The 24,615-nt window shown below is 45.4% G+C and overlaps 1 protein-coding gene across 3 annotated transcripts in view; it reads right to left on the reverse strand.

The window, feature by feature from the left end:
* MXRA7 (matrix remodeling associated 7) overlaps nucleotides 1-7,834 on the reverse strand; it is a 78,002-nt gene extending 70,168 nt beyond the window's left edge. Inside the window, exon 1 of one of the 3 annotated variants that reach the window (XM_069752102.1) lies at nucleotides 7,332-7,834. In XM_069752102.1, the coding sequence (XP_069608203.1) occupies nucleotides 7,332-7,823 (492 nt within the window). In that variant the 5' untranslated portion in view covers nucleotides 7,824-7,834. The remainder of the gene's footprint in view (nucleotides 1-7,331) is intronic. The other 2 variants (XM_069752104.1, XM_069752101.1) reach the window with 2 other exon arrangements.
* Nucleotides 7,835-24,615: the final 16,781 nt, after the last annotated feature.

Here is a 24,615-nt window from a genome sequence, read left to right on the forward strand (position 1 = left end):
GCACAATCAGTCCAAACTGTCACACATGTCCAACTGGAGAAGCATACAGTTGCCCAAGCGGTAATCGGGTGCTTACTCAGAAGAAAAAGACTTTTCCGTAGGTAAAAATATATAAGAAAAGAGAGCACTCACCAACCGCTGTAATAGTCCTTACTTTATTGTGGCATCAATACAAATTTAGCAAAATGTGGCAGGGAGAAACTGTGGTTCCTTCAGACGACGGCCGTTTCGCGCTGATTGCGCTTCAACAGGTCTTAATCAAGCATTAATCACAATTTGCATAAAAACTGTATTTTTCAAGAATGACCACTATCTGCTTTGGAAATGCAGGTGAATGTAGGTACATCAGTGATAGTCTTTCAATATACCAATAAGAAATGCGCCAAACATAAGACAAGGTTGGCCACTTCACCGTAGGTGGCAAACTTTATGGATAAGAGAAACAATTTCACTTTTAGCAGGGGTGTAACTACAACAGGTGCAGGGGTTGCAATCGCACCCGGACCCTGGAGTCTGGGGGGCCCTAAAAGTCTCTTTGGCCTGTAGAAAAAGACTATTGCTATTAAAGATTTAAAATATTTGGCGGCTCTGTTGGAGCTTTCGCATCGAGGCCCATGAATTTCATGTTATGCCACTGACTTTTAGCCTTAGGTAATCCATGTGATGAACATATTTATGAAAACCAGCAGTACCCTGTCCACATCCCTGCAGCATATCTACCCTATAAAGCTCATCTCTCTCTTATAAGTGTTTGTTCAAAAGATGACACCTGTGAGCAGATGAAAATCCCACAATCCAGTGGGTACCGGCATGATCTCACTTCTGCCATTACACTGTAGCAGGTACCCCAAGCTAACTAATAAGAAAAGTTTAGGAACTTGCCCGATGCGTCTGGTTGATAATAATGGAGAGAAATCAACTGCTGAGTGACATGATCATTATGTGGCTGACAGCTGAAAGTTAAGCTCAACTTGCTTTAGGCCTTCATGAGTTTACACATAAAATAGCTACAATCAACTATATATAGTGCAAATGCCAATAATAATAATCTTGATTTTTATATAGCGCTAACATATTCCACAGCGCTTTACAGGTTGCACACATTATCATCACTGTCCCTGTTGGGGCTCACAATCTAGATTCCCTATCAGTATGTCTTTGGAATGTGGGAGGAAACCGGAGTGCCCAGAGGAAACCCACGCAAACACGGAGAGAACATACAAACTATTTGCAGATGTTGTCCTTGGTGGGGTTTGAACCCAGGACTCCAGTGCTGCAAGGCTGCTGTGCTAACCACTGCGCCACCGTGCTGCCCGCCAATGACTTATGGCTCCAAAAAAGATGAATTACAGAGCTTCAGAATAGTTGTTCTCTTCAAACCTGCCCAGAAAAAATCCAAGCTTTCTGAACTGAAGTAATCACCAATGCTGTAACTCATTGCTAGTCAAGTGATGCCTTCATTTTGTATGGTACACTAGCTGGGAAAATATCCATCTATAGGCCTCATACACATGGCTATAGTTGAGATCCCAAACACATGAGCCATGCCATTTCTAAAGTACCATACTGTGTGTTTGAAGCCAGGATGCACATAGTTTCCCATGAAAAAAAATCATCGCATGCGTCAGAAGTCCCATGTTGTGATGCTGCATAATGGTGCCGTCACACTGAGCGACGCTGCAGCGATACCGACAACGATCCGGATCCGGATCTGCAGCGTCGGTGTTTGGTCGCTGGAGAGCTGTCACACAGACAGCTCTCCAGCGACCAACGATCCCGAGGTCCCCGGTAACCAGGGTAAACATACTAAGCGCAGGGCCGCGCTTAGTACCCCGATGTTTACCCTTGTTACTATCCTAAAAAGTAAAAAAACAAACGCTACATACTTACCTACCGCTGTCTGTCCTCGGCGCTCTGCTTCTCTGGTCTGGCTGTGAGCGCCGGGCAGCCGGAAAGCAGAGCGGTGACGTCACCGCTCTGCTTTCCGGCCGCTGTGCTCACAGCCAGACCAGAGAAGCAGAGCGCCGAGGACAGACAGCGGTAGGTAAGTATGTAGCGGTTGTTTTTTTTACTTTAACGATGGTAACCAGGGTAAACATCGGGTTACTAAGCGCGGCCCTGCGCTTAGTTACCCGATGTTTACCCTGGTTACCAGCGAAGACATCGCTGAATCAGTGTCACACACGCCGATTCAGCGATGTCTACGGGGAGTCCAGCGACCAAATAAAGTTCTGGACTTTCTTCCCCGACCAGCGACAGCACAGCAGGGGCCTGATCGCTGCTGCCTGTCACACTGGACGATATCGCTAGCGAGGACGCTGCAACGTCATGGATCGCTAGCGATATCGTCTAGTGTGACGGTACCTTTAGGGCTAGATAGAGCGCACCAGTGGATAAGGTAGGCCTGAAGTGCAGTCAAATGGGTGAAATGCACACAATGGAATGTGAAATTCAGAGGTACTGCATTTTTATTCTGAGTGCTCTATGGACAGGGTGTCGATTAAAGGAGTTGTTTACTTCAAATAAATTAGCTTACGACACATAGAACTTAGGCAGGGTTCAGATGGCCATTGCAACAATTAAGTCGGTCAAGTGTGTGGACAGACCTGGCTCAATGTGCTCCTCCGCATCATAAACGGGTGCAGGAGATGCTTAATATTTCATGTTCTATTTTGGTCTGCAAAATAGACTAATCGCTCGTGTGCAGTGGACCTACGCAAAGCAAGTAATACTCTATGAATGAGAAATTGAATCCAGATACATTTTTGAATTTTTGTAGGGAGTTTTTCAAACCATCGTAATGTACCCCAGAGCATGGAATACTCTATGATTGAGTAATTGAGTACTTTTAAAAAATGTAGTGCTTTTTCGGACAGTTATATAGCACAGAAATGTATGCCAGAGGACGTAATACTCTAGGATGAATAAGTGAATGCAGAAAAATGTTTGAACGCTTTTTGGAGGGTTATTTACCACTGATATGTACCTCAGAGGATGTAACACTCTATGAATGAGTAAGTGAACACAGAAAATTTTTGAACACTTTTTTGGAGGGCTAGATACCAAGAAATGTAACCCAGAGGAGGTAATCCTCTATGGATAAGCAATTATGTAACACCTAAATGTACCATGGACCATGTAATAGTATATGGATGAGTATTTGAATACAGAAAAATGTTTCAAGGCTTTTTTGGAGTGTTATATAGCACAGAAATGTTTCACAAAGTACCTAATACTCTATGGATGACAATTTAGTATATTTTTTCACCCAAAATTAAAAATGTGTTCAACTGTGGTCAATAGCTATATATTTACCAACGGAGTGTAAAGCCCTAATCCTTACGTTGAGACTGTATTCAGGCAATGCCCCTGCTCCTGCAACTCTCTCTCCCTAGGCTAAAGGTAGATTGTATCTGATACAAACAGCAAAGCACAAAATTATCCATTACAAGAACTGTTAGTATAATGGTTCAGCTTCAGCACCAGTATCAACACTACAGGACTCTGATTCGTTAAACTGTGCAAACACAGGCCTACACAATCACTCTCTCCCTCCATTAACAACTGTCAGGGTACTGTCACACAGTGGCATTTTGATCGCTACGACGGCACGATTCGTGACGTTCCAGCGATATATCCGTGACGTTCCAGCGATCTCGCAGTGTCTGACACGCTCCTGCGATCAGGGACCCCGCTGAGAATCGTACGTCGTAGCAGATCGTTTGAAACTTTCTTTCGTCGTCTAGTGTCCCGCTGTGGCGGCATGATCGCATGGTGTAACAAAGGTGTGCACGATATTGTATACGATGTGCGCATAGTAACCAACGGCTTCTACATCGCACATACGTCATGAAATTATCGCTCCAGCGTCGTACATTGCAAAGTGTGACAGCAGTCTACGACGCTGGAGCGATATTGTTACGATGCTGGAGCGTCACGGATCGTGCCGTCGTAGCGATCAAAATGCCACTGTGTGACGGTACCCTCAGAGAGCTGCGCCTGGGGGCGCCTGTCCTTTTATAGCTCCTAATTATGTCACACAGACAGCTAATCAAAGTAATGCCACTACCAAGATGGCTACAGCATTACAGTGAGGCAATCACCGCATGCTTAATGGCTGTGTAAAAGGTGCCAAACATGCGAGGTGGGGATTCGAGTTTGAAATCGAGCACCGGTTAATGGTCACTGAGTAACAAGCACATCCGAGCACCCAGATACTTGAGTGATATCCAAGTATCACTGAGCACATTCGCTCATCACTTAAGAGGATCTGTCACCAGGTCAAAGTGACCAGTATTTGTTTTTATTGTTTTCCTGCTGCTCCTTTCAATATGCCGTTTAATTTTTTTTGCTTTTTAAATATCATATTTTCTGGTGCATAAGACGACTGGGCGTATAAGACGACCCCCAACTTTCCATATAAAATATGGAATTTGGGATATACCCGCCGTATAAGACGGGGGTCATCTTATACGCCCAGTCATCTTATACGGCGTGTGGTCACCTGACCACGACGTCATCGAAGGTCCTTCACTCTCTGCATTCTTAGGAACGGAGGCAGACACTTGCAGCGGTGAGAGCCAGAGTCCAGCGGAGGGGTGAGTATATCTATATTTTTTATTCTTATTCTTTATTTTTTACATGAATATGGATCCCAGGGCCTGAAGGAGAGTCTCCTCTGCTTCAGACCCTGGGAACATCCAGGATCGCTCCCTGCACACGCCGTACTCAACGTATAAGACGACCCCCGACTTTTGGGACAATTTTTAGGGGTTAAAAAGTCGTCTTATATGCCGGAAAATACGGTAAATCCAACATAAGGTTCCTGAGATCAGAGCCTCTTTTTTAATGCTAATCTTTATGGTCTTTACCAAGGGGTGTGGCTCACAGGATTCCTTGGGGGTGTATCTTTTGGCTGCACTGCATTATTATCTTGTGAGTAATATCTCCTTCTAAATAGATAAAATTAATACTAAATAGAAAGGTTCATATCTCAGGAATCGTAAGGCAGATTTATGTAATACAAAACTGCAGAGCACACAGGGGAGCAGTGTGAATAAAATAGCGGCAAAAACTAGCTGTGATGGTGGGATATGTTATGTGGGTATCATTTTGTGTATATTTATATTTTACTGATTATCATGGTGTTCTCTTGTAGGATGAGTTATTTGCCAATTGATGAATTTCTGTTATTTGCCATCTGATATCAGCCCCCACAGTCCTGTACTGTTAGCTCTCCACAGGGTCAGTGAATAATGTTGTTTGCTAATATGCTAATGACATATTGATCTAGCTTGTTGAAACAGTGAGCCCCTGCAACCCACCCCCTAACCTGTGAATGAGGAGGGAGACTTGTAAATATCAGGGAGGTGACACACAGATCAGTCCTGTGTGGAACTATGATGTGTTAAGAAGAGTATATGGACTATGTGATCCTCTGTCTGCTGGATTGTTGGACTTTAATTCTGTTACTGAACTGCATTCGGCTTCTGGACTATTTTATCCTTTGTGTGGTGGATCGTATATGGACCTTTCGTGTTTTTGCCTAAATAAAGGTCTTGGAATTGTTTACTATACTCTAGCTCTGATCGTGTGATACCGGAGAAGGACCCAGTGACACTAGCCACTGGCCCTTTTTAAGTTTTGTCACCACTGACAACAGTTTTTTAAGTAATTAATTCAAAAGACTAATATTACACGGCATGCTATATTACATAATTAGGTTTATTAATAGGTTTGTGAGAAACCCATACAAGTAGAGTCACTGGAAGTTATGTGCAGGCTACCAGCTATGACCTAATGTTTAACACCCAACCCAAATAAGGTATCTATAACTTTGACATGGTTATGTCATCAATTACATCCTGCCAAAACATCTGTATTATGTATGCCTCCTCTGTGGGCACATGTGTGCTGCGCGCGGACCTGGGTCAGGCATAGCTTTTTACCTCCTAATCCGAGTCACCTCCACCCATTGCTTGGCGTGTCTGTATGAGCAATATATTCTACACTGTAAAACAAGTCCGGCCTATTATACAGAGCTTGCAGAATTAAAGAACCCTATGTAGCATGCAGCTTTTTTTCTGGGACAGCTAGATGATCACAGATCTAATAGCCATTATAGTACCCACAGAAGCTGTATCGCAGGCTGCTATAAGGGAAGTTATATAGGGAATTAGCCAGAAATCCTGAATAGCGACACGTCTTTTGGGAATTCAAGAAAGTTTGTGACATTCCGTGGTGGAGCTGTAATGGCCGCCATTAGGATCAGCTAAACAAATTATTTAAAAGACTTTGTAAAGGAGGAAAACTCATCAATATGGTGACAGATGACTGCAAGCATCCTACGTAGCATGCTGACAGCTCCTATAGTGAGCAGAGCTATAGGTAGATTACTCTATAGAGGTCTGGAGAAAACCCGCAATGCCTCCTGGAGCCCTCTGACTGCAATGGGTTACAGGGCAGGAATGTGGACAGGAAATGAGCCTGCTACTGGGTATGAGACCTAAATTCCTAACCCAGAGGGCAGAATTCAACGCAAACAAGGCCGAGACAGACTGCCCTAGCAGCTGGCAGTCTTACATGTTACTTTATACCAACTGTGCCACATTCCAGGCTGTCCCAGATATCTATACACTGGCGCACAGATATAAACACTAGCACGCCCGGTACAGGATACACATACAGATCTGGCACAGCTCAGGGTAACAGGCCGTTATATTATGTGAGCTTTTCTATAAAATCTAATAAGCCCCAGTGAGTTACATGACATATTCAGCTCTACTACTTCTGCACAAAGACACGTAGAAGTGAATATATATCAATTGTATAGGGAATGTTCTCTGCTATACTGGCGCACCTTCACGGCTTACACTACTACTCCTACGCATAGCAATGCATTTGTAGAAACCATAACCAGAACTAGAAGAAGAAATATACTAATAGTATTGTGCCACTGGGCATTAACAATACACACTGAAAATGAATATGCATTTGCAGCCAGCCAGGGCGGGTGCAGACAGCTGGATGCCAGTTACACGCTGGCACCGAAAGTTCATATGCAGCCATTTTTAAGTTAATGTGTCCGTGTTGCCCACCTTGGATAAAATGCACTTTATACTACATTTTAGAGTTTCGTTAAGAAAATACAAACTGAATGACGGGCAAGACGTTAACGTCCAGAGTTGATGCTCTCACTTTGACAACTCCATGGACTTTCAGACTGGCATTGGTCTGACGTACGTAGTGGAAAAAAGCTACGATAAGCTACGTAACTTCTTGAGATGTAAAGTTTTTACTTTATTGTGAAGACACAGTGTCTCCAACCTTACCTTACTGTCCTCCTCTTCTTGACTTGAGTGGCTGGATGGGGTCCTCTCTTTGGCAGCGCATTCTTCTGCTTCGCTCTCATCCTTGGCTTCTGGTGACTCCTCAACAGTGCCAACTTCTTCCACTGGGATTGCCCCATCCCTAGCTGTCCTTTCACCCACTTCACTCACTGCTATGGGATCTTCTTTGTCTTCTGTCTCTGAGGGTTCTTCTGCTACTATCTCTTTCTTCTCTTCTTGACCAGTCTCAGATGGCTGCTTATCCCTGGCAGCACGGAGTTTGACTATAAGGGTGGCAAGGATGACAGCTAAAGCTGTGAATATCAAGGGAATTGTCATTGAGAAGTCCCCTGCTTGCTCCATGCTGCCTGGGATGAGTAGGCTTTTGTTCTGTCTCCTGGTAGAAGCTGTACTGACTGATCCTCTCTCCTCCCAGCTACCCTGCCACAAAACAGCTGTCATTGTCCTGGCCCTGCCTCTTCCACTAGAATCCATCTCCCTCCATCCCTCCGCCTACCCATACAGTACACAGCAGGCATGCAGGCAACAGAGACCCTCCAGATCTACCATGCCTCAGTATTCGATCTAGTACATCACCCCGTTGACTTAGTTATACCCACATAGTACCGAAATGATAATCAGGACCAATGTGTGTATCTATCACTATTCTCAGCCTTTCTATATGCTGGCTGTTTCATCTCAGAAAGTGCTATTCATTAAGGGAAGCACTAAACCTAACAGCTGCTAATCTCATTCACAGGAATGTAGGTCAATGTTTCTGGAGGGTCTCAGAATCAGGGCAGAGCAGCAATCATGGGGGCGTGAGACATTTTTCTGGACCGCTTGTCTGTAATCTCATTAAAATACACTGCAGTTGGCATGTCCCCAACCTGAAATGATAACAGGGAGCAATAGTCTGCATTTCATTGTGCTGTAAATACAGAGGAGATTATACTTTATGACTATTGTCCCTTTAAAGGGAGCCTGTCAGCACATTTTTATATATGAAAGTAGGGGAATATCAATAAAGGTGCCTGTCCCCATATAAAAGCTATACCTTTGTTGTAGATACACTGACATGTAAAAGTATAACAGAGGGTAACGTTTAAATTACAGTTACCCTCTGTTATCCTCTACCACTCATCTCTGATCTCTACAACCAGCTGCTAGGAGTCATTGGAGAAGGAGATGAGAGGAAGATGGCATTTAACACACCAGAGGGTTACTTTGAGTATCTTTTTATGCCTTTTGGACTAAGTAATGCGCAGGTTGTTGTTCAAAATTTTGTCAACGACATATTCAGAGATATAAGTGGTCAGTATGTGGTTATCTATTTGTATGACATCTTGGTTTATTCACCTGATGGTAATTCATATATCAGACATACACTACCATGTAAAAGTTTAGGTCACTTAAAAATTTCCTTATTTTTTAAAGAAAAGCACAGTTTTTTCCAATGAAGCTAATATTAAATGATTCAGAAATACACTCTATACATTGTTAATGTGGTAAATGACTATTCTAGCTGCAAACGTCTGGTTTGTAATGCAATATCTTCATAGGTGTATAGAGGCCCATTTCCAACAACCATCACTCTAGTGTTCTTATGGTACTTTGTGTTTGCAAACTGTGTTAGAAGGCTAATGGATGGTTAGAATACCCTTGAAAACCCTTGTGCAAGTATGTTAGCACAGCTGAAAATAGTTTGGCTGATTAGAGAAGCTATAAACCTGACCTTACTTTGAGCTAGTTGAGAATCTGGAGCATTACATTTGTTGGTTCTGTGACGCCCAGGAGACCGGAATACCCAGCACCGGACCAATGGAGTCTGTCTCTTGAGGGGGATGTCACGGGTGGCTTGACCCGGTGCTGTGGCCTCAGGCAATGCACAGTGTAAGGGGTATCGTGAGGGGACAGGCACTTACTTGATCAGCAGCAGGTTCTCCCAGCGGTGACGATCCCGATCCTGGATAGATGGCTATTGTCCAAATGAAAGACTGAGGCACTGAAACGTTTAACCAGTTTACTTTAACATAAAAGGATTTACAACCAGTCCTGTCACCGGAGTCTGTATGGGAACTCTGAGTTACTTTGACCCTGCCGGGGTCTTCGCCTCTTATTGTACGCAATTTCTGTGTGGCCCTGCTGCTGTATGTGAACTGGCTGCCAGCCCAATCTGTCCCCTCCGGGTCCTGGTTCAACGGGCAACCCGAGTCCTTTTATCAGCTTACCCCCTCCGGGAGTACCGCTGAACTCTGTGTCTGTTGCTGCGTCCGGCCCTAGTGAAGCTGATATCACCTCACGTTTTTCCGGTTGCTGTATTATATATAATGAATACAGCCACGGATCCGGTATCCGTCTTTGCGCCTGTTCTGGGTAGTGATTAATGCTACCCGGTTCTCACAATGTCCTTTTTCTCTATCGCTCTTCTCCTCAGGCCGGTGATTTGGGCCTGGAAACCGTCATAGGGCTGTTAGAAATTCAGCAGTATGACCTCTCACTTTCAGCTCCTTAGCCCAACTGCCCAACTGCCAGTTCTTCTCTCAGACCAGAATGGATCAAGGGGAGTCTCTGGAGCTCCCCCTTCTGGCCGGAGGAGGTAGTGCAGTCTTGCTATTTTAGTATTTGTATTCAGTGTCAGTAACTATATTTGTGGCAAATACCTCTAGGGGTGCCACATTCCCCCTTAGTTAAGAACAGTACTCCGGGACTGTGGGACGATAACATTTTGAAATAACAATTAATATGTACAGAGTCTTAAAAATGAAAAGTTACAAAAACCACTCAAGGAAACAAAAAGAGAGTTCTGTAAAAAGTCACTTCAAATAGCGTCCATTAATACAGTTCTATCCTTGAAGGTACTAGGAAAGGCACTGCACTTTGTGTCCAAGAATTTAGTTCCATTTTTCCAACGGAGTTATCAATATAACGTCTAAAGAAAGTTCAAAAAGAGCAAAAAGCAAAGTTCAAAAAGCAGTCTTTCCGGAGCTTTGATTTAGTGCCTCCGGGCTGATAAAAAGTTCAAGAATATGCAAGAAGTTCATACAGACAAGTCTCTGTAGGTACTGGGCTTAAACGTTGCAGAATGATAACAATGACTATAGTTTTATAGTTGGTAATCTGCATACCTGGCCGGTAATTGACCCTGGGTACTACGCTGTGATCTACGTAACAGCGGTATCTCTCCATGTGGTGTACTACTGTCTACTGCGGATGTAGTATCTGCCCGCTCTGCTAAAGATAATTCCACGACTATGGAGTTGGCAAGTCCACCGTGAATGGGATCACTCTGATCAGGAATCTGTTCTTCCTGGCCTGGAATCTCCTGTAGTACGGGGTCAGCCTCTTCCTGTCTTGGGACTTCTGGTATTGGGTTCGGTGTTGGGTAAAAGGCCACCATGGGAACCACTACTGCACCATGGTATGTTAGTAGGGTTTTGGGAAAGTCTCCTATACAGGTGTGATACATTTCCTCTTCTTTTTCCTTTACTGGTTGGACCTGCATGGGTTGAATAACTTCTGGTTCTGGCTGGACAACTTCTGTCTCTTTCAATGCTTCCGGACATAATTTAAGATTGTCTCTTGACACTAGTACAGATGATAAGCCCCCGTTTTTGCTAATGAGACACATTTTAGGATTATCCATTCTTGTTGGTAAAACTGTGTAGGGTACGGCTTCCCACTGATTGTCTAGTTTATTGGTTCGACGATTTCTCTTGAGCACTTGGTCACCCGGTCTTAATGGGGTCGCTAGAGCATTCTGGTTGAAAGTTCGCTCTTGTCTTTCTCTAGTTTGCTGAAGGCTTCTTTCCACACTCTCTTGCACTTGGCGATACTGCTTTTGCCGTATGATATCCCAATTGGAGTCTTGGACTTCTGCGTCTGGTTTCAGAATTCCCATTTCTAGATCGATTGGTAATTGGCCGGATCTTGAACGCATAAGGTAAGATGGGGTGCAATTGGTGGAACTCACCGGGACATGATTATACAGATCCACCAAGTCAGGCAATTTCTCTGGCCATTGATTCCTTTCTGCCTCAGGTAAAGTCTTTAGTAGTTCTATTACAATATGGTTCATCTTCTCGCATAAGCTGTTTGTTTGTGGATGATAGGCCGCCGTCCGGATCTTTTTGCAACCATACATATTACAGAATTCTCTGAAGATCTCTGATTCAAAGGCTGTACCTTGGTCGGTGAGAACCTGTTCCGGATATCCATGGGGTCTACAAAAGTACGTTTGGAACGCTTTGGCTGCTGTTTTTGCTGTCAGATCTTTTACGGGTACTACTACCAAGAAGCGTGAATAATGGTCCACGATGGTCAAGGCATAGACATAGCCGGACTGGCTTGGTGTCAACTTCACGTGGTCCATGGCTACAAGTTCAAGTGGTTGTTTGGTGATTATGGGCTGCAGTGGTGCTCTTTGGTTCTTTTGATCGTTTCTTCTGAGGTTGCAAGGGCCACAATTTCTGCAGACACATAGAGAAAAGCAAAAAGCCAGCTCACCAGGCAGCTACAGCAGGTGCACGGAACTTCCACGTTGATCCACGTAGTATAAATAGAAAGACGAAAAAGGGGGGGGTATGTTCCAGCTCCAAAGTTTAAAATTAAGTCCTTTATTGATACATGATAAAAGCGTAAGCTGAATAACTCTCCACAGCACAATAGGAAACGAGCTACGCGTTTCGATCTTTGCAGATCTTTGTCAGAATTTCTGCACCACTGTTCGATTGATTTTCTCATCCCGACCCAATAAAATCTTTCTCTTAGAAGTACTTCTAACTTTTTCCAACCGAAGTGACCAGCACCATTATGGTAAGCTTCGAGGACCATCTTGACATCTTGTTTAGGCACGATAATCTGCCAAACCAATTCATGTGTTTTCGGATTGGTGTACCTTCTACAGAGCTTCCCTTGATACAGGAACATTTTGCCTCTCTCTTTCCAGAGTTGATGCGTCTCTTCTGGGGCATCCTCATCGGGATATGCACTTTGCTCAGTTAACAGTTCCTTCACCAACTTCACAGCCGGATTGCTGTCTTGGGTGTCAGCCCATCTATGGTGTGCTAACGGATTAAAATTCACCTCTTGTTGTTTCTGATAGGTACTTGACTGATGATGTTTTGCCTTGGGATGATGGAAGGCTGGTAATTCAATTTCTTCAAGCTCCCCCGTTTCTTCTTCTACATCTCTCAAGTGTGGCATCCGGGATAGGGCATCAGCATTTCCATTCTTGCGACCTGCTCGATACTTGATCTTGAAGTTGTAATTAGATAACCGGGCTATCCATCGCTGTTCTAACGCACCTAATTTGGCTGTGTCCAGGTGGGTCAACTGATTGTTGTCAGTATAGACAATAAATTCTGCAGCGGCCAGATAGTGTTTGAAACATTCAGTCACAGCCCAAACTACTGCCAGTAGTTCCAATTTGAAGGAGCTGTAATTTTCTGAATTTCTTTCAGTTGGCCGGAGCTTTCTACTTGCAAAGGCGATGACTTTCTCCCGACCTTCTTGCTTTTGTGACAGCACCGCTCCTAGTCCCACATTACTGGCATCGGTGTAGAGGATGAAAGGTTGATGGTAATCTGGGTATGCCAGAACCTCTTCACCGGTTAGTGCCTTCTTTAGTTGTTCAAAGGAGTCTTCCCTTTCGTCGTTCCACTGGAAAGGAGGGTTTCGGTTTGAATGTTTCTTCGTCTGCCCTACCAAGGCGTCTTGCAAGGGTGCTGCCAACTTGGTAAATCCTTTTATAAATCTGCGATAGTAACCCACCAATCCCAGGAATTGCCTCACTTCTTTTGCGCTGGTAGGTCTCGGCCAATCCCTTATGGCGGTTATTTTCTCGGGATCCGGTGCTACTCCCTCCGAACTCACGATGTGTCCCAGGTACTGTACCTTTGGCTTGAGAAGGTGACATTTGGATGGCTTGATTTTCATGCCATACCTGGATAAGGCTTCGAACACTTCTGCCAAGTCTTTTAAGTGTTGTTCGTAAGTCTTTGAGTAGACGATCACATCATCTAGGTACAGGAGGACGGTCTCGAAGTTCTTGTGTCCGAGGCAGCATTCCATCAGCCGCTGGAAGGTACCGGATGCATTGCAGAGTCCGAACGGCATGCGATTAAATTCACTTAGACCCATTGGTGTGGTGAATGCCGTCTTTTCCTTATCTCTCTCAGCCACAGGGACTTGCCAATACCCGCTTGTTAAGTCTAAGGTGGAAAAATAATTAGCAGATTTCAAAGCAGTCAAGGACTCTTCTATCCTAGGCAAGGGGTAGGCGTCTTTATGGGTGATGTTATTAATCTGCCGGTAGTCTACGCACATTCTCATGGTTCCGTCTTTTTTTTTGACAATCACTAGAGGGGCCGCCCAGGGGCTACAGCTGTCTCTTATTACCCCGGCCTGTTTCATCTCCCTCAGCATATCTTTTGCACATTGATAGTGAGCGGGCGGTATGGGTCTATATCTTTCTTTTATTGGGGGATGGTCACCGGTGGGGATTGTGTGTTCTACCCCTTCTATCCGTCCGAAGTCCAATGGGTGTTTACTGAAGACTTGTTCATATTCCATCACTAGCCTATACATCCCTTGTTTTTGATGGGTAGGTGTTGAATTTATGCCCACGTGTAGCTGTTGACACCAATTCTCCGTCTGAGCCGTTGCCTTCCACCTGACAGGTTGGTTCTAAGGGCTCAATGGTTGTGATGGCATTGTTGTCAACAGTATATAGCTTTGCCACTGTAGCATACCTTGGCAAAGTGACCTCTTCCTCTCCACAGTTCAAAAGTCGTACCGGCACTCGTCCCCGGTGTACCTCGACTACCTCTCGTGCTGTGAGTATAGTGGGCCTGCTGTCGGTGTACACTGGTTCTATTAAGGCTTGATAATCTCGTCCCTTAGTACCAATGGCTGCTCTACACCATACCAGCATTTCTGTTTTTGGTGGGATTACAATAGATGTTGGATCACTTACCCTCACACTGCCGATTTCTCCACCTGCAACTTCTACCTGTTGCCTTAACATCAATACTTTTATTTCCCTTTGGAGAACTCTCTGCTGGCAGGAATGGGCAGTTTCAGCAATTTGCTGTAAGACAGAAATAACTTCGGAAAAGCAGTTCTCTAACACATTCATTCCTATCAATACAGTTGGTTCACAGTTCCGCATCAACAACAATTATACCCTGTTTCTTCAATTCTACTTTACCAATCTTTATGGTCATCTCCCTGAATCCTAGTTTCGGTACCAACTTACCATTACTGGCCCATATATCTAGTTCAACATCAGAGGGCCCTTTATCAATATGTGCATCAGCCCAGTACCTCTTATAAAGGATATACGGTATAGATCAAATCTGGGAACCTGTGTCCAGCAAAGCGTTGAGGGGAATTCCGTCCAGCACGATAGGGATAATGGGTCGTCCTCCGATGTACCTGTCGTGCCAGGGTGTTGGGCCTTGAAAGTTCATTCCTGTGAAGCGGCCCGCATTCCCAGGGGATTCCCATTTAAATCACAATCTCGTGCAAAGTGGCCTGGCTGCTGGCAACGGCGGCAAATGGGCTGTCCATCTGGTTGGTAGCGGTCGCGGGGTCGTCCTCTCCATGTCGGGTATCTCCGGGGTCTCATCCATGGAACATCTTCTCTACGGTTTGCCAACTCCATCTTGGGTCCTCTCATCTCCTGCATGGTTTTAGCCATTGAAGCAACAACATCAGTTAAAGAGTCAAGCTTTTGTTGAAGAGCCTCATTAGTACTGGGCCCCAGGGGCTTAGCAATGGCCCCGGACATAGCTGATGTCACTGGCACTCCCTGTTGTTGAGGTGCCTCTGCCATAGGTTGCGCAGGATCCTGATCCCGAGGTGCCTCTGCCAGCTGGAGACTTATAGCGCTCTCCTTTAATTGAGCAAATGTCAATTCAGGGTTCTTAAAAACAAGCATGCTCACATGCCCCCGGTGAGAAGGGGTGTAGAGTCCCTCCATAAATTGATCTCTTAGCAGTTTATCCGCTCCGGTGTTAAAAATGGGTTCAGCCAGTGTAAGTGATTTAAGGGCTTCCTGCAGGTTTAAGGCAAAGTCTCGCACGCCCTCATTAACTTTTTGTTTGCAATTAAAGAATCGTATTTTAGCTTTGCTGCTGGCAGTGGTTTCAAATGTAGCTTTTAATCCAGCAAATATGCGTTCAACAGTGCCTTTTAGATCAGCTGCCCATGCTGTGACTTCTCGCTTAGCATGGCCACTTAACTGCATCATCAGGAGACTAACACGCTGAACTTCACCCACGGGGAACATGTTAAAATGGGCCAGCATCTTTTCTCTGAAATCGTCAAGGGTATTAGGCTCACCTTCATACATTGGAAGCAACGGGCCACCTGGGGTATATGGCATCAGCACCGGCATGATGGGCGCCACTCCTTGCACCACTGCGCTACCAGACGCTCTATCGACACTGTCTTTCAGCTGCATTAGCGCCGCCGGGTGCTGCGGCGTCTCCGTGCTGCGACATACTGTGCCCCCTTAGTTAATCCGGACCCTTCCGGTCCTCCACTTCCGTCGGGATAGTGTAGATTCGTTCTGCTGTGCAGCAGGATTGGTTTTCCCCTTGCTCTGACGTCAGAGCGCTCAGCTTGGTGCCGCCCACAATGACACACCCCCTGCTGCTCCCGCCCGCCGTGCGCTCTGTAATGGCGGATTCTGAAGTTTTTCAGTTAGACTGGGGCTCAGGTGATGGCGTAGCTCAATTAACAGTCTCGTGCCTAACGGTTATGAGGTGATTACCTCAGGGGATGGCGGCCATCTTTACTCCATTATAACCAATGAGGAAAAGTCACTTTCAATAGTTTTCAATGGGAAATGGAATTTTCTTTAATAAAGTCAATTTTCAAGATTTTTCATCCAAGTTTTCACAATTTTGGACTCCAATCATGGCACACAATACCCGGTATACGGGCTGGCTGAATCCTGTTCGTGACGCCAATTGTGACGCCCAGGAGACCGGAATACCCAGCACCGGACCAATGGAGTCTGTCTCTTGAGGGGGATGTCACGGGTGGCTTGACCCGGTGCTGTGGCCTCAGGCAATGCACAGTGTAAGGGGTATCGTGAGGGGACAGGCACTTACTTGATCAGCAGCAGGTTCTCCCAGCGGTGACGATCCCGATCCTGGATAGATGGCTATTGTCCAAATGAAAGACTGAGGCACTGAAACGTTTAACCAGTTTACTTTAACATAAAAGGATTTACAACCAGTCCTGTCACCGGAGTCTGTATGGGAACTCTGAGTTACTTTGACCCTGCCGGGGTCTTCGCCTCTTATTGTACGCAATTTCTGTGTGGCCCTGCTGCTGTATGTGAACTGGCTGCCGGCCCAATCTGTCCCCTCCGGGTCCTGGTTCAACGGGCAACCCGAGTCCTTTTATCAGCTTACCCCCTCCGGGAGTACCGCTGAACTCTGTGTCTGTTGCTGCGTCCGGCCCTAGTGAAGCTGATATCACCTCACGTTTTTCCGGTTGCTGTATTATATATAATGAATACAGCCACGGATCCGGTATCCGTCTTTGCGCCTGTTCTGGGTAGTGATTAATGCTACCCGGTTCTCACAATGTCCTTTTTTTCTATCCCTCTTCTCCTCAGGCCGGTGATTTGGGGCTGGAAACCGTCATAGGGCTGTTAGAAATTCAGCTGTATGACCTCTCACTTTCAGCTCCTTAGCCCAACTGCCCAACTGCCAGTTTTTCTCTCAGACCAGAATGGATCAAGGGGAGTCTCTGGAGCTCCCCCTTCTGGCCGGAGGTGGTAGTGCAGTCTTGCTATTTTAGTATTTGTATTCAGTGTCAGTAACTATATTTGTGGCAAATACCTCTAGGGGTGCCACATTTCCATTAAGCATGGGGAAGGTAATGTGATGGTCTGGGGTTGCTTTGGTGCTGGTAAAGTGGGAGGTTTGTACATGGTAAAAAGGATTTTGAATAAGGAAGGCTATCACTCCATTTTGCAACGCCATGCCATACCCTGTGGACAGCTTTTGATTGGAGCCAATTTCATCCTACAACATGACAATGACCCAAAGTACACACCTCCAAATTATGCAAGAGCTATTTAGGGAAGAAGCAGGCAGCTAGTATTCTATCTGTAATGGAGTGGCCAGCACAGTCACCAGATCTCAACCCCATTGAGCTGTTGTGGGAGCAGCTTGACCGTATGGTACACAAAAAGTGCCCATCAAGCCAAACCAACTTGTGGGAGGGGCTTCTGGAAGCATGGGGTGACATTTCTCCAGATTACCTCAGCAAATTAACTACTAGAATGCCAAAGGTCTGCAATGCTGTAATTGCTGCAAAGGGAGCATTCTTTGATGAAAGCAAAGTTTGAAGGAGAAAATTATTATTTCAAATAAAAATCTTTTTTTTCAAACCTTGTCAATGTCTGGACTAGATTTTAAATTAATTTGACAGCTCATTTGATTAATAAAAGTATGAGTTTTCATGGAAAACACAAAATTGTCTGGGTGACCCCAAAATTTGGACCAGTAGTGTATACATACTGTGTACTCCAAACACTCAGACAATTTTTTATTTGCTAAACTTGAAAAATGTTTTTTTTTCTTGAAAAAGCAAATTTACTGGGGTATATTTTGTCAACTAAAGGCTTCCGCATGGACCCATCTAAGGTCCTACCCATTTAATAGTGGGTGCAGCCCAAGTCTCAAAAAGTTTTGCTGTGTTTTCTTGGGTTTGCAAACTATTATCATAATTTTTTTTTTTAAGTTTTCATGATTGCAGAAGGACTCACTGACTTAACTAGAAGGGGGCATATGTGGTTAATTGCACAGCTGAGGCAATCCATGCCTTCTCTGAGTTAAAGAAATGTTTTTGTCTGACTCTGTATTGGTTCAGTCCTGTTTGAGCGTCCTTTTATTGTGGGGGTCGATGAATCTGAGGTTGGAGTTGGAACGTTGTTATCGCAAGGTACCCAATCTCTCAGTCAACTTCAGCCGTGCGCCTTCTTTTCACAAAAATTTTCATTTGCTGAGATGATGTACAATAACAAATTGTATTGTGGTACCGTGTTAGCTAGAAAAATTAATGTGAATATTTTTCTGTCCAATGATGACAGAAGTATTCTAGGAGCGATACCTTTATTGGCTAAAGGTATCGCTCCTAGAATACTTCTGTCATCATTGGGCAGAAAAATATTCACATCCATTTGCTGAGATGAATTATGACATTGGCAATTGTGAATTGTTGGCAAATAAGTGGGCCTTCGAGGAATAGCGGCACTTCCTCGAGGGTCCCAAACATAAAGTCACAGTTGTCATGGACCATAAAAATCTGACTTATTTGGAATTGGCTAAGAGACTGAACCCTAGGCTAGCAAGATGGGCCTTGTTCTTTTCAAGATATGATTTTGTGTTGGCATTCAGGCCTGGTACTAAGAGCATTAGCTGATGCACTCTCCCGGACTTTCTGCCTTTCTCAGTCTGAGGACTCTGAACCAGTTCCTATTCTAGCTTAGAGTATAGTTGTGCATTCTGTTTTTTTACATCTTGTGGAACAGATCCATAAATCCCAAGAGCAAGTCCCTGACCTCCCTCCTACACAAAAACGATTTGTTCCTCCCCAGTTTCCTCTACATAATGTATTCTTCAGGAGTCTCTTAATTCTGTGCTTGCAGGTCACCCTGGTATAAACAATACCATGCAGCTGATAACCAGGAATTTTTGGAGGCCAATCATAGTGAAAGACCGTAAAGGAATATATGCTCGCTTGTGAAACTTGTGCCTGAGCCAAGATGCCCCAAATCTGTTCCACTGGTTTTCTCCAGCCCCTACCCACCCCTAGGAGTCCTTGGACTCACCTCTCCATGAACTTTATTAATGACCTCCCACCCTCAGAAGGGAGGACTAGTTATCTGCGTGGTGGTTGATAGGTTCTTAGGGTACCGTCACACTAAAACGACACTGCAGCGATACGACAATGATGTCGATCGCTGCAGCGTCGCTGTGTGGTCGCTGGAGAGCTGTCACACAGACAGCTCTCCAGCGACCAACGATCCCGAAGTCCCCTGGTAACCAGGGTAAACATCGGGTTACTAAGTGCAGGGCCGCGCTTAGTAACCCGATGTTTACCCTGGTTACCAGCGTAAACGTAAAAAAACCAAACACTACATACTTACCTTCCTGTCGTGTCCCTCGGCGCTGTGGTTCTCTGCACTGACAGTAAGCGCCGGACAGCCGGAAAGCACAGCGGTGACGTCACCGCTGTACTTTACGGCTGGCCGGCGCTCACCAGTCAGTGCGGGAAGCTGAAGGCGAGGGACATGACCAGACACCGGGAAGGTAAGTATGTAGTGTTTTTTTTTTTTACATTTACACTGGTAACCAGGGTAAATATCGGGTTACTAAGCGCGGCCCTGCGCTTAGTAACCCGATGTTTTCCCTGGTTACCAGTGAAGACATCGCTGAATCGGTGTCACACACGCCGATTCACCGATGTCAGCGGGAGATCCAGCGACGAAATAAAGTTTCAAACGATCTGCTACGACGTACGATTCTCAGTGGGGTCCCTGATCGCAGTAGCGTGTCAGACACAGCGAGATCGTAAGGATATCGCTGGAACGTCACGGATCGTGCCGTCCTGGCTATCAAAGTGCCACTGTATGACGGTACCCTAACTCTAAAACCCTAAGTAAGTTGTTCATTAACCCCTTAGCGACCGCCGATACGCCTTTTAACGGCGGCTGCTAAGGGTACTTAAACCACAGCGCCGTTAATTAACGGCGCTGTGGAAAAAGTAAATAGCGCCCCCCAGAGTCAGATTTTCTCCGGGGTCTCAGCTGCCGGGGGTAGCCGAGACCCCAGAGAACATGATTCGGGTTTTTTTAACCGACCCCGCATTTGCGATCGCCGGTAGTTAACCGTTTACCGGCGATCGCAAAAAAAAAAAAAAAACGCGATCTCTTTTTAATTTCTCTGTCCTCCGATGTGATCGCTCATCAGAGGACAGAGAAAAGGGGTCCCAGATAGCCCCCCGATACTCACCTATCTCCCCCGGTGCTCCTCGTGGCTCCTGGTGGGCGCCGCCATCTTCAACATGGCGGGCGCATGCGCAGTGCGCCCGCTGGCCGGCACCGGGACAATCTTTAGGGTCTCGGCTGCCGGGGGTAGCCGAGACCTCAAAGAACATGATCGGGGTCGGTATTACCGACCCCTGTTTTGCGATCGCCGGTAATTAACTGTTTACCGGCGACCGCAAAAAAAAAAAATCAAAGTGTAATTCTCTGTCCTCTGATGTGATCGCACATCAGAGGACAGAGAAATAGGGGGATTCGGGGACCCTATCATACTCACCGGTGTCCCTGGATCCTCCTGCTGCTCCTCCTGGCCGCCGGGGAAAAGAAAATGGCGGGCGCATGCGCAGTGCGCCCGCCATCTATCGCCATCTGCTGCCCGACAGGAGAAGAGCAGTTGGGGCTAAAATTAGGGTTAGGGTTAGGGCTAGGGTTAGGGCTAGGGTTAGGGCTAGGGTTAGGATTAGGGCTAGGGTTAGGGCTAGGGTTAGGGTTAGGGCTAGGGTTAGGGCTAGGGCTAGGGTTAGGGCTAGAGTTAGGGTTAGGGCTAGGGTTAGGGCTAGGGTTAGGGCTAGGGTTAGGGTTAGGGCTAGGGTTAGGGCTAGGGTTAGGGCTAGGGTTAGGGCTAGGGTTAGGGTTAGGGCTAGGGTTAGGGCTAGGGCTAGAGTTAGGGCTAGGGCTAAATTTAGGGTTAGGGTTGGGGCTAAATTCAGGGTTAGGGTTCTTTCACACTTACGTCGGTACGGGGTCGTCTCAATGCGTCGGCCCGACATACCGACGCACGTTGTGAAAATTGTGCACAACGTGGGCAGCGGATGTAGTTTTTCAATGCATCCGCTGCCCAATCTATGTCCTGGGGAGGAGGGGGCGGAGTTATGGCCACGCATGCGCGGTCAGAAATGGCGGATGCGACGTACAAAAAAAGTTACATTGAATGTTTTTTTGTGCTGACGGTCCGCCAAAACACTGATCCAGTGCACGACGGACGCGATGTGTGGCCATCTGTCACGATCCGTCGGCAATATAAGTCTATGGGCAAAAAACGCATCCTGCGGGCACATTTGCAGGATCCGTTTCTTGTCCAAAACGACGGATTGCGACGGATGCCAAACGACGCAAGTGTGAAAGTAGCCTTAGGGCTAGGGTTAGGGTTGGGGCTAAAGTTAGGGCTAGGGTTGGGGCTAAAGTTAGGGTTAGAGTTGGGATTAGGGTTAGGGTTTGGATTAGGGTTGGTATTAGGGTTAGGGTTGGCATTAGGGTTACGCTTGGGATTAGGGTTAGGTTTGGGATTAGGGTTAAGGTTAGGGTTGTGATTAGGGGTGTATTGGGATTAGGGTTAGGTTTGAGGTTAGGGTTGAGATTATGATTAGGGGTGTGTTGGATTTAGGGTTTTGATTAGGGTTATGGTTAGGGTTGACATTAGGGTTGTTTTGGGGTAAGGGTTGTGATTATCGTTAGGGTTAGTGATTAGGATTATGGATCAGGTTGGGATTAGGGTTAGGGGTGTGTTGGGGTTAGGGTTGGAGCTAGAATTGGGGGGTTTCCACTGTTTAGGTACATCAGGGGGTCTCCAAACACGACAGCCAATTTTCCGCTCAAAAAGTCAAATGGTGCTCCCTCCCTTCTGAGCTCTGCCGTGTGCCCAAACAGTGGGTTACCCCCACATATGGGGCATCAGCGTACTCGGGATAAATTGGACAACAACTTCTGGGGTCCAATTTCTCCTGTTACCCTTGTGAAAATAAAAACTTGGGGGCTACAAAATCTTTTTTGTGGAAAAAAAAAATATTTTTTATTTTTATGACTCTGCATTATAAACTTCTGTGAAGCACTTGGGCATTCAAAGTTCTCACCACACATCTATATAAGTTCCTTGGGGGGTCTAGTTTCCAAAACAGGGTCACTTGTGGGGGGTTACTACTGTTTAGGTACATCAGGGGCTCTGCAAACGCAACATAACGCCCACAGGCCATTCTATCTAAGTCTGCATTCCAAAACGGCGCTCCTTCCCTTCCGAGCTCTGCCGTGCGCCCAAACAGTGGTTTACCCCCACATATGGGGCATCAGCGTACTCAGGATAAATTGTACAACAACTTTAGTGGTCCAATTTCTCCTGTTACCCTTGTGAAAATAAAAACTTGGGGGCTACAATATCTTTTTTGTGGAAAAAAAATATTTTTTATTTTCACGACTCTGCATTCTAAACTTCTGTGAATCACTTGGGCATTCAAAGTTCTCACCACACATCTAGATAAGTTCCTTGGGGGGTCTAGTTTCCAAAATGGGGTCACTTGTGGGGGGTTACTACTGTTTAGGTACATCAGGGGCTCTGCAATCGCAACATAATGCCCACAGACCATTCTATCAAAGTCTGCATTCCAAAACGGTGCTCCTTCCCTTCCGAGCTCTGCTGTGCGCCCAAACAGTGGTTTACCCCCACATATGGTGCATCAGCGTACTCGGGATAAATTGGACAACAACTATTGCAGTCTAATTTCTCCTGTTACCCTTGTGAAAATAAAAACTTGGGGGCTACAATATCTTTTTTGTGGAAAAAAAAATATTTTTTATTTTCACGACTCTGCATTCTAAACTTCTGTGAAGCACTTGGGCATTCAAAGTTCTCACCACACATCTAGATAAGTTCCTTGGGGGGTCTAGTTTCCAAAATGGGGTCACTTGTGGAGGGTTTCTACTGGTTAGGTACATCAGGGGCTCTGCAAACGCAACATAACGCCCGCAGACCATTCTATCAAAGTCTGCATTCCAAAACGGCGCTCCTTCCTTCCGAGCTCTGCCGTGCGCCCAAACAGTGGTTTACCACCACATATGGGGTACCAGCATACTCAGGACAAATTGGTCAACAACTTTTGGGGTCCAATTTCTCTTGTTACCCTTGTGAAAATAAAAACTTGGGGGCTAAAAAATTAGGGGCTCTCCAAACGCAGCATGGCGTCCGATCTCAATTCCAGACAATTCTACATTGAAAAAGTAAAACGGCACTCCTTCTCTTCCAAGCTCTGCGGTGCACCCAAACAGTGGTTTACCCCCACATATTGGGTATCGACGTACTCAGGAGAAATCGCACAACAACTTTTGTGGTCTAATTTCTCCTGTTACCCTTGTGAAAATAAAAATTTTGGGGCAAAAAGATCATTTTCGTAGAAAAAATTCGATTTTTTTTTTTCACGGCTCTACGTTATAAACGTCTGTGAAGCACATGGGGGTTCAAAGTGCTCACCACACATCTAGATAAGTTCCTTAAGGGGTCTAGTTTCTAAAATGGTGTCACTTGTGGGGGGTTTCCACTGTTTAGGCATATCAGGGGCTCTGCAAACGCAACATGGCGTCCAATCTCAATTCCAGCCAATTCTACATTGAAAAAGTAAAATGACACTCCTTCTCTTCCAAGCTCTGCGGTGCGCCCAAACAGTGGTTTACCCTCACATATTGGGTATCGACGTACTCAGGAGAAATTGTACAACAACTTTTGTGGTCTAATTTCTCCTGTTACCCTTGTGAAAATAAAAATTTGGGGGCAAAAAATCATTTTTGTGTAAACAAAAGCGATTTTTTATTTTCACGGCTCAACGTTATAAACTTCCGTGAAGCACTTGGGGGTTCAAAGTGCTCACCACACATCTAGATAAGTTCCTTAAGGGGTCTAGTTTCCAAAATGGTATCACTTGTGGGGAGTTTCCACTGTTTAGGTACATCAGGGGCTCTCTAAACGTGACATGGCGTCCGATCTCAATTCCAGCCAATTCTGCATTGAAAAAGTCAAACGGCGCTCCTTCACTTCCAAGTTCTGCGGTGCGCCCAAAAAGTGGTTTACCCCCACATATGGGGTATTGGCGTATTCAGGAGAAATTGCATAACAAAATTTATGGTTACATTTCTGTTTTTACACATGTGAAAATAAAAAAAATGGTTCTGAATTAAGATGTTTGCAAAAAAAAGTTAAATGTTAATTTTTTCCTTCCACATTGTTTCAGTTCCTGTGAAGCACGTAAAGGGTTAATAAACTTCTTGAATGTGGTTTTGAGAAGCTTGAGGGGTGCAGTTTTTAGAATGGTGTCACACTTCATTATTTTCTATCATATAGACCCCTCAAAATGACTTCAAATGTGATGTGGTCCCTAAAAAAAATGGTGTTGTAAAAATGAGAAATTGCTGGTCAACTTTTAACCCTTATAACTCCCTAACAAAAAATTTTTT

Source organism: Ranitomeya imitator, chromosome 2 (genome assembly GCF_032444005.1).
Source record: "Ranitomeya imitator isolate aRanImi1 chromosome 2, aRanImi1.pri, whole genome shotgun sequence".
Lineage (NCBI taxonomy): Eukaryota > Metazoa > Chordata > Amphibia > Anura > Dendrobatidae > Ranitomeya > Ranitomeya imitator.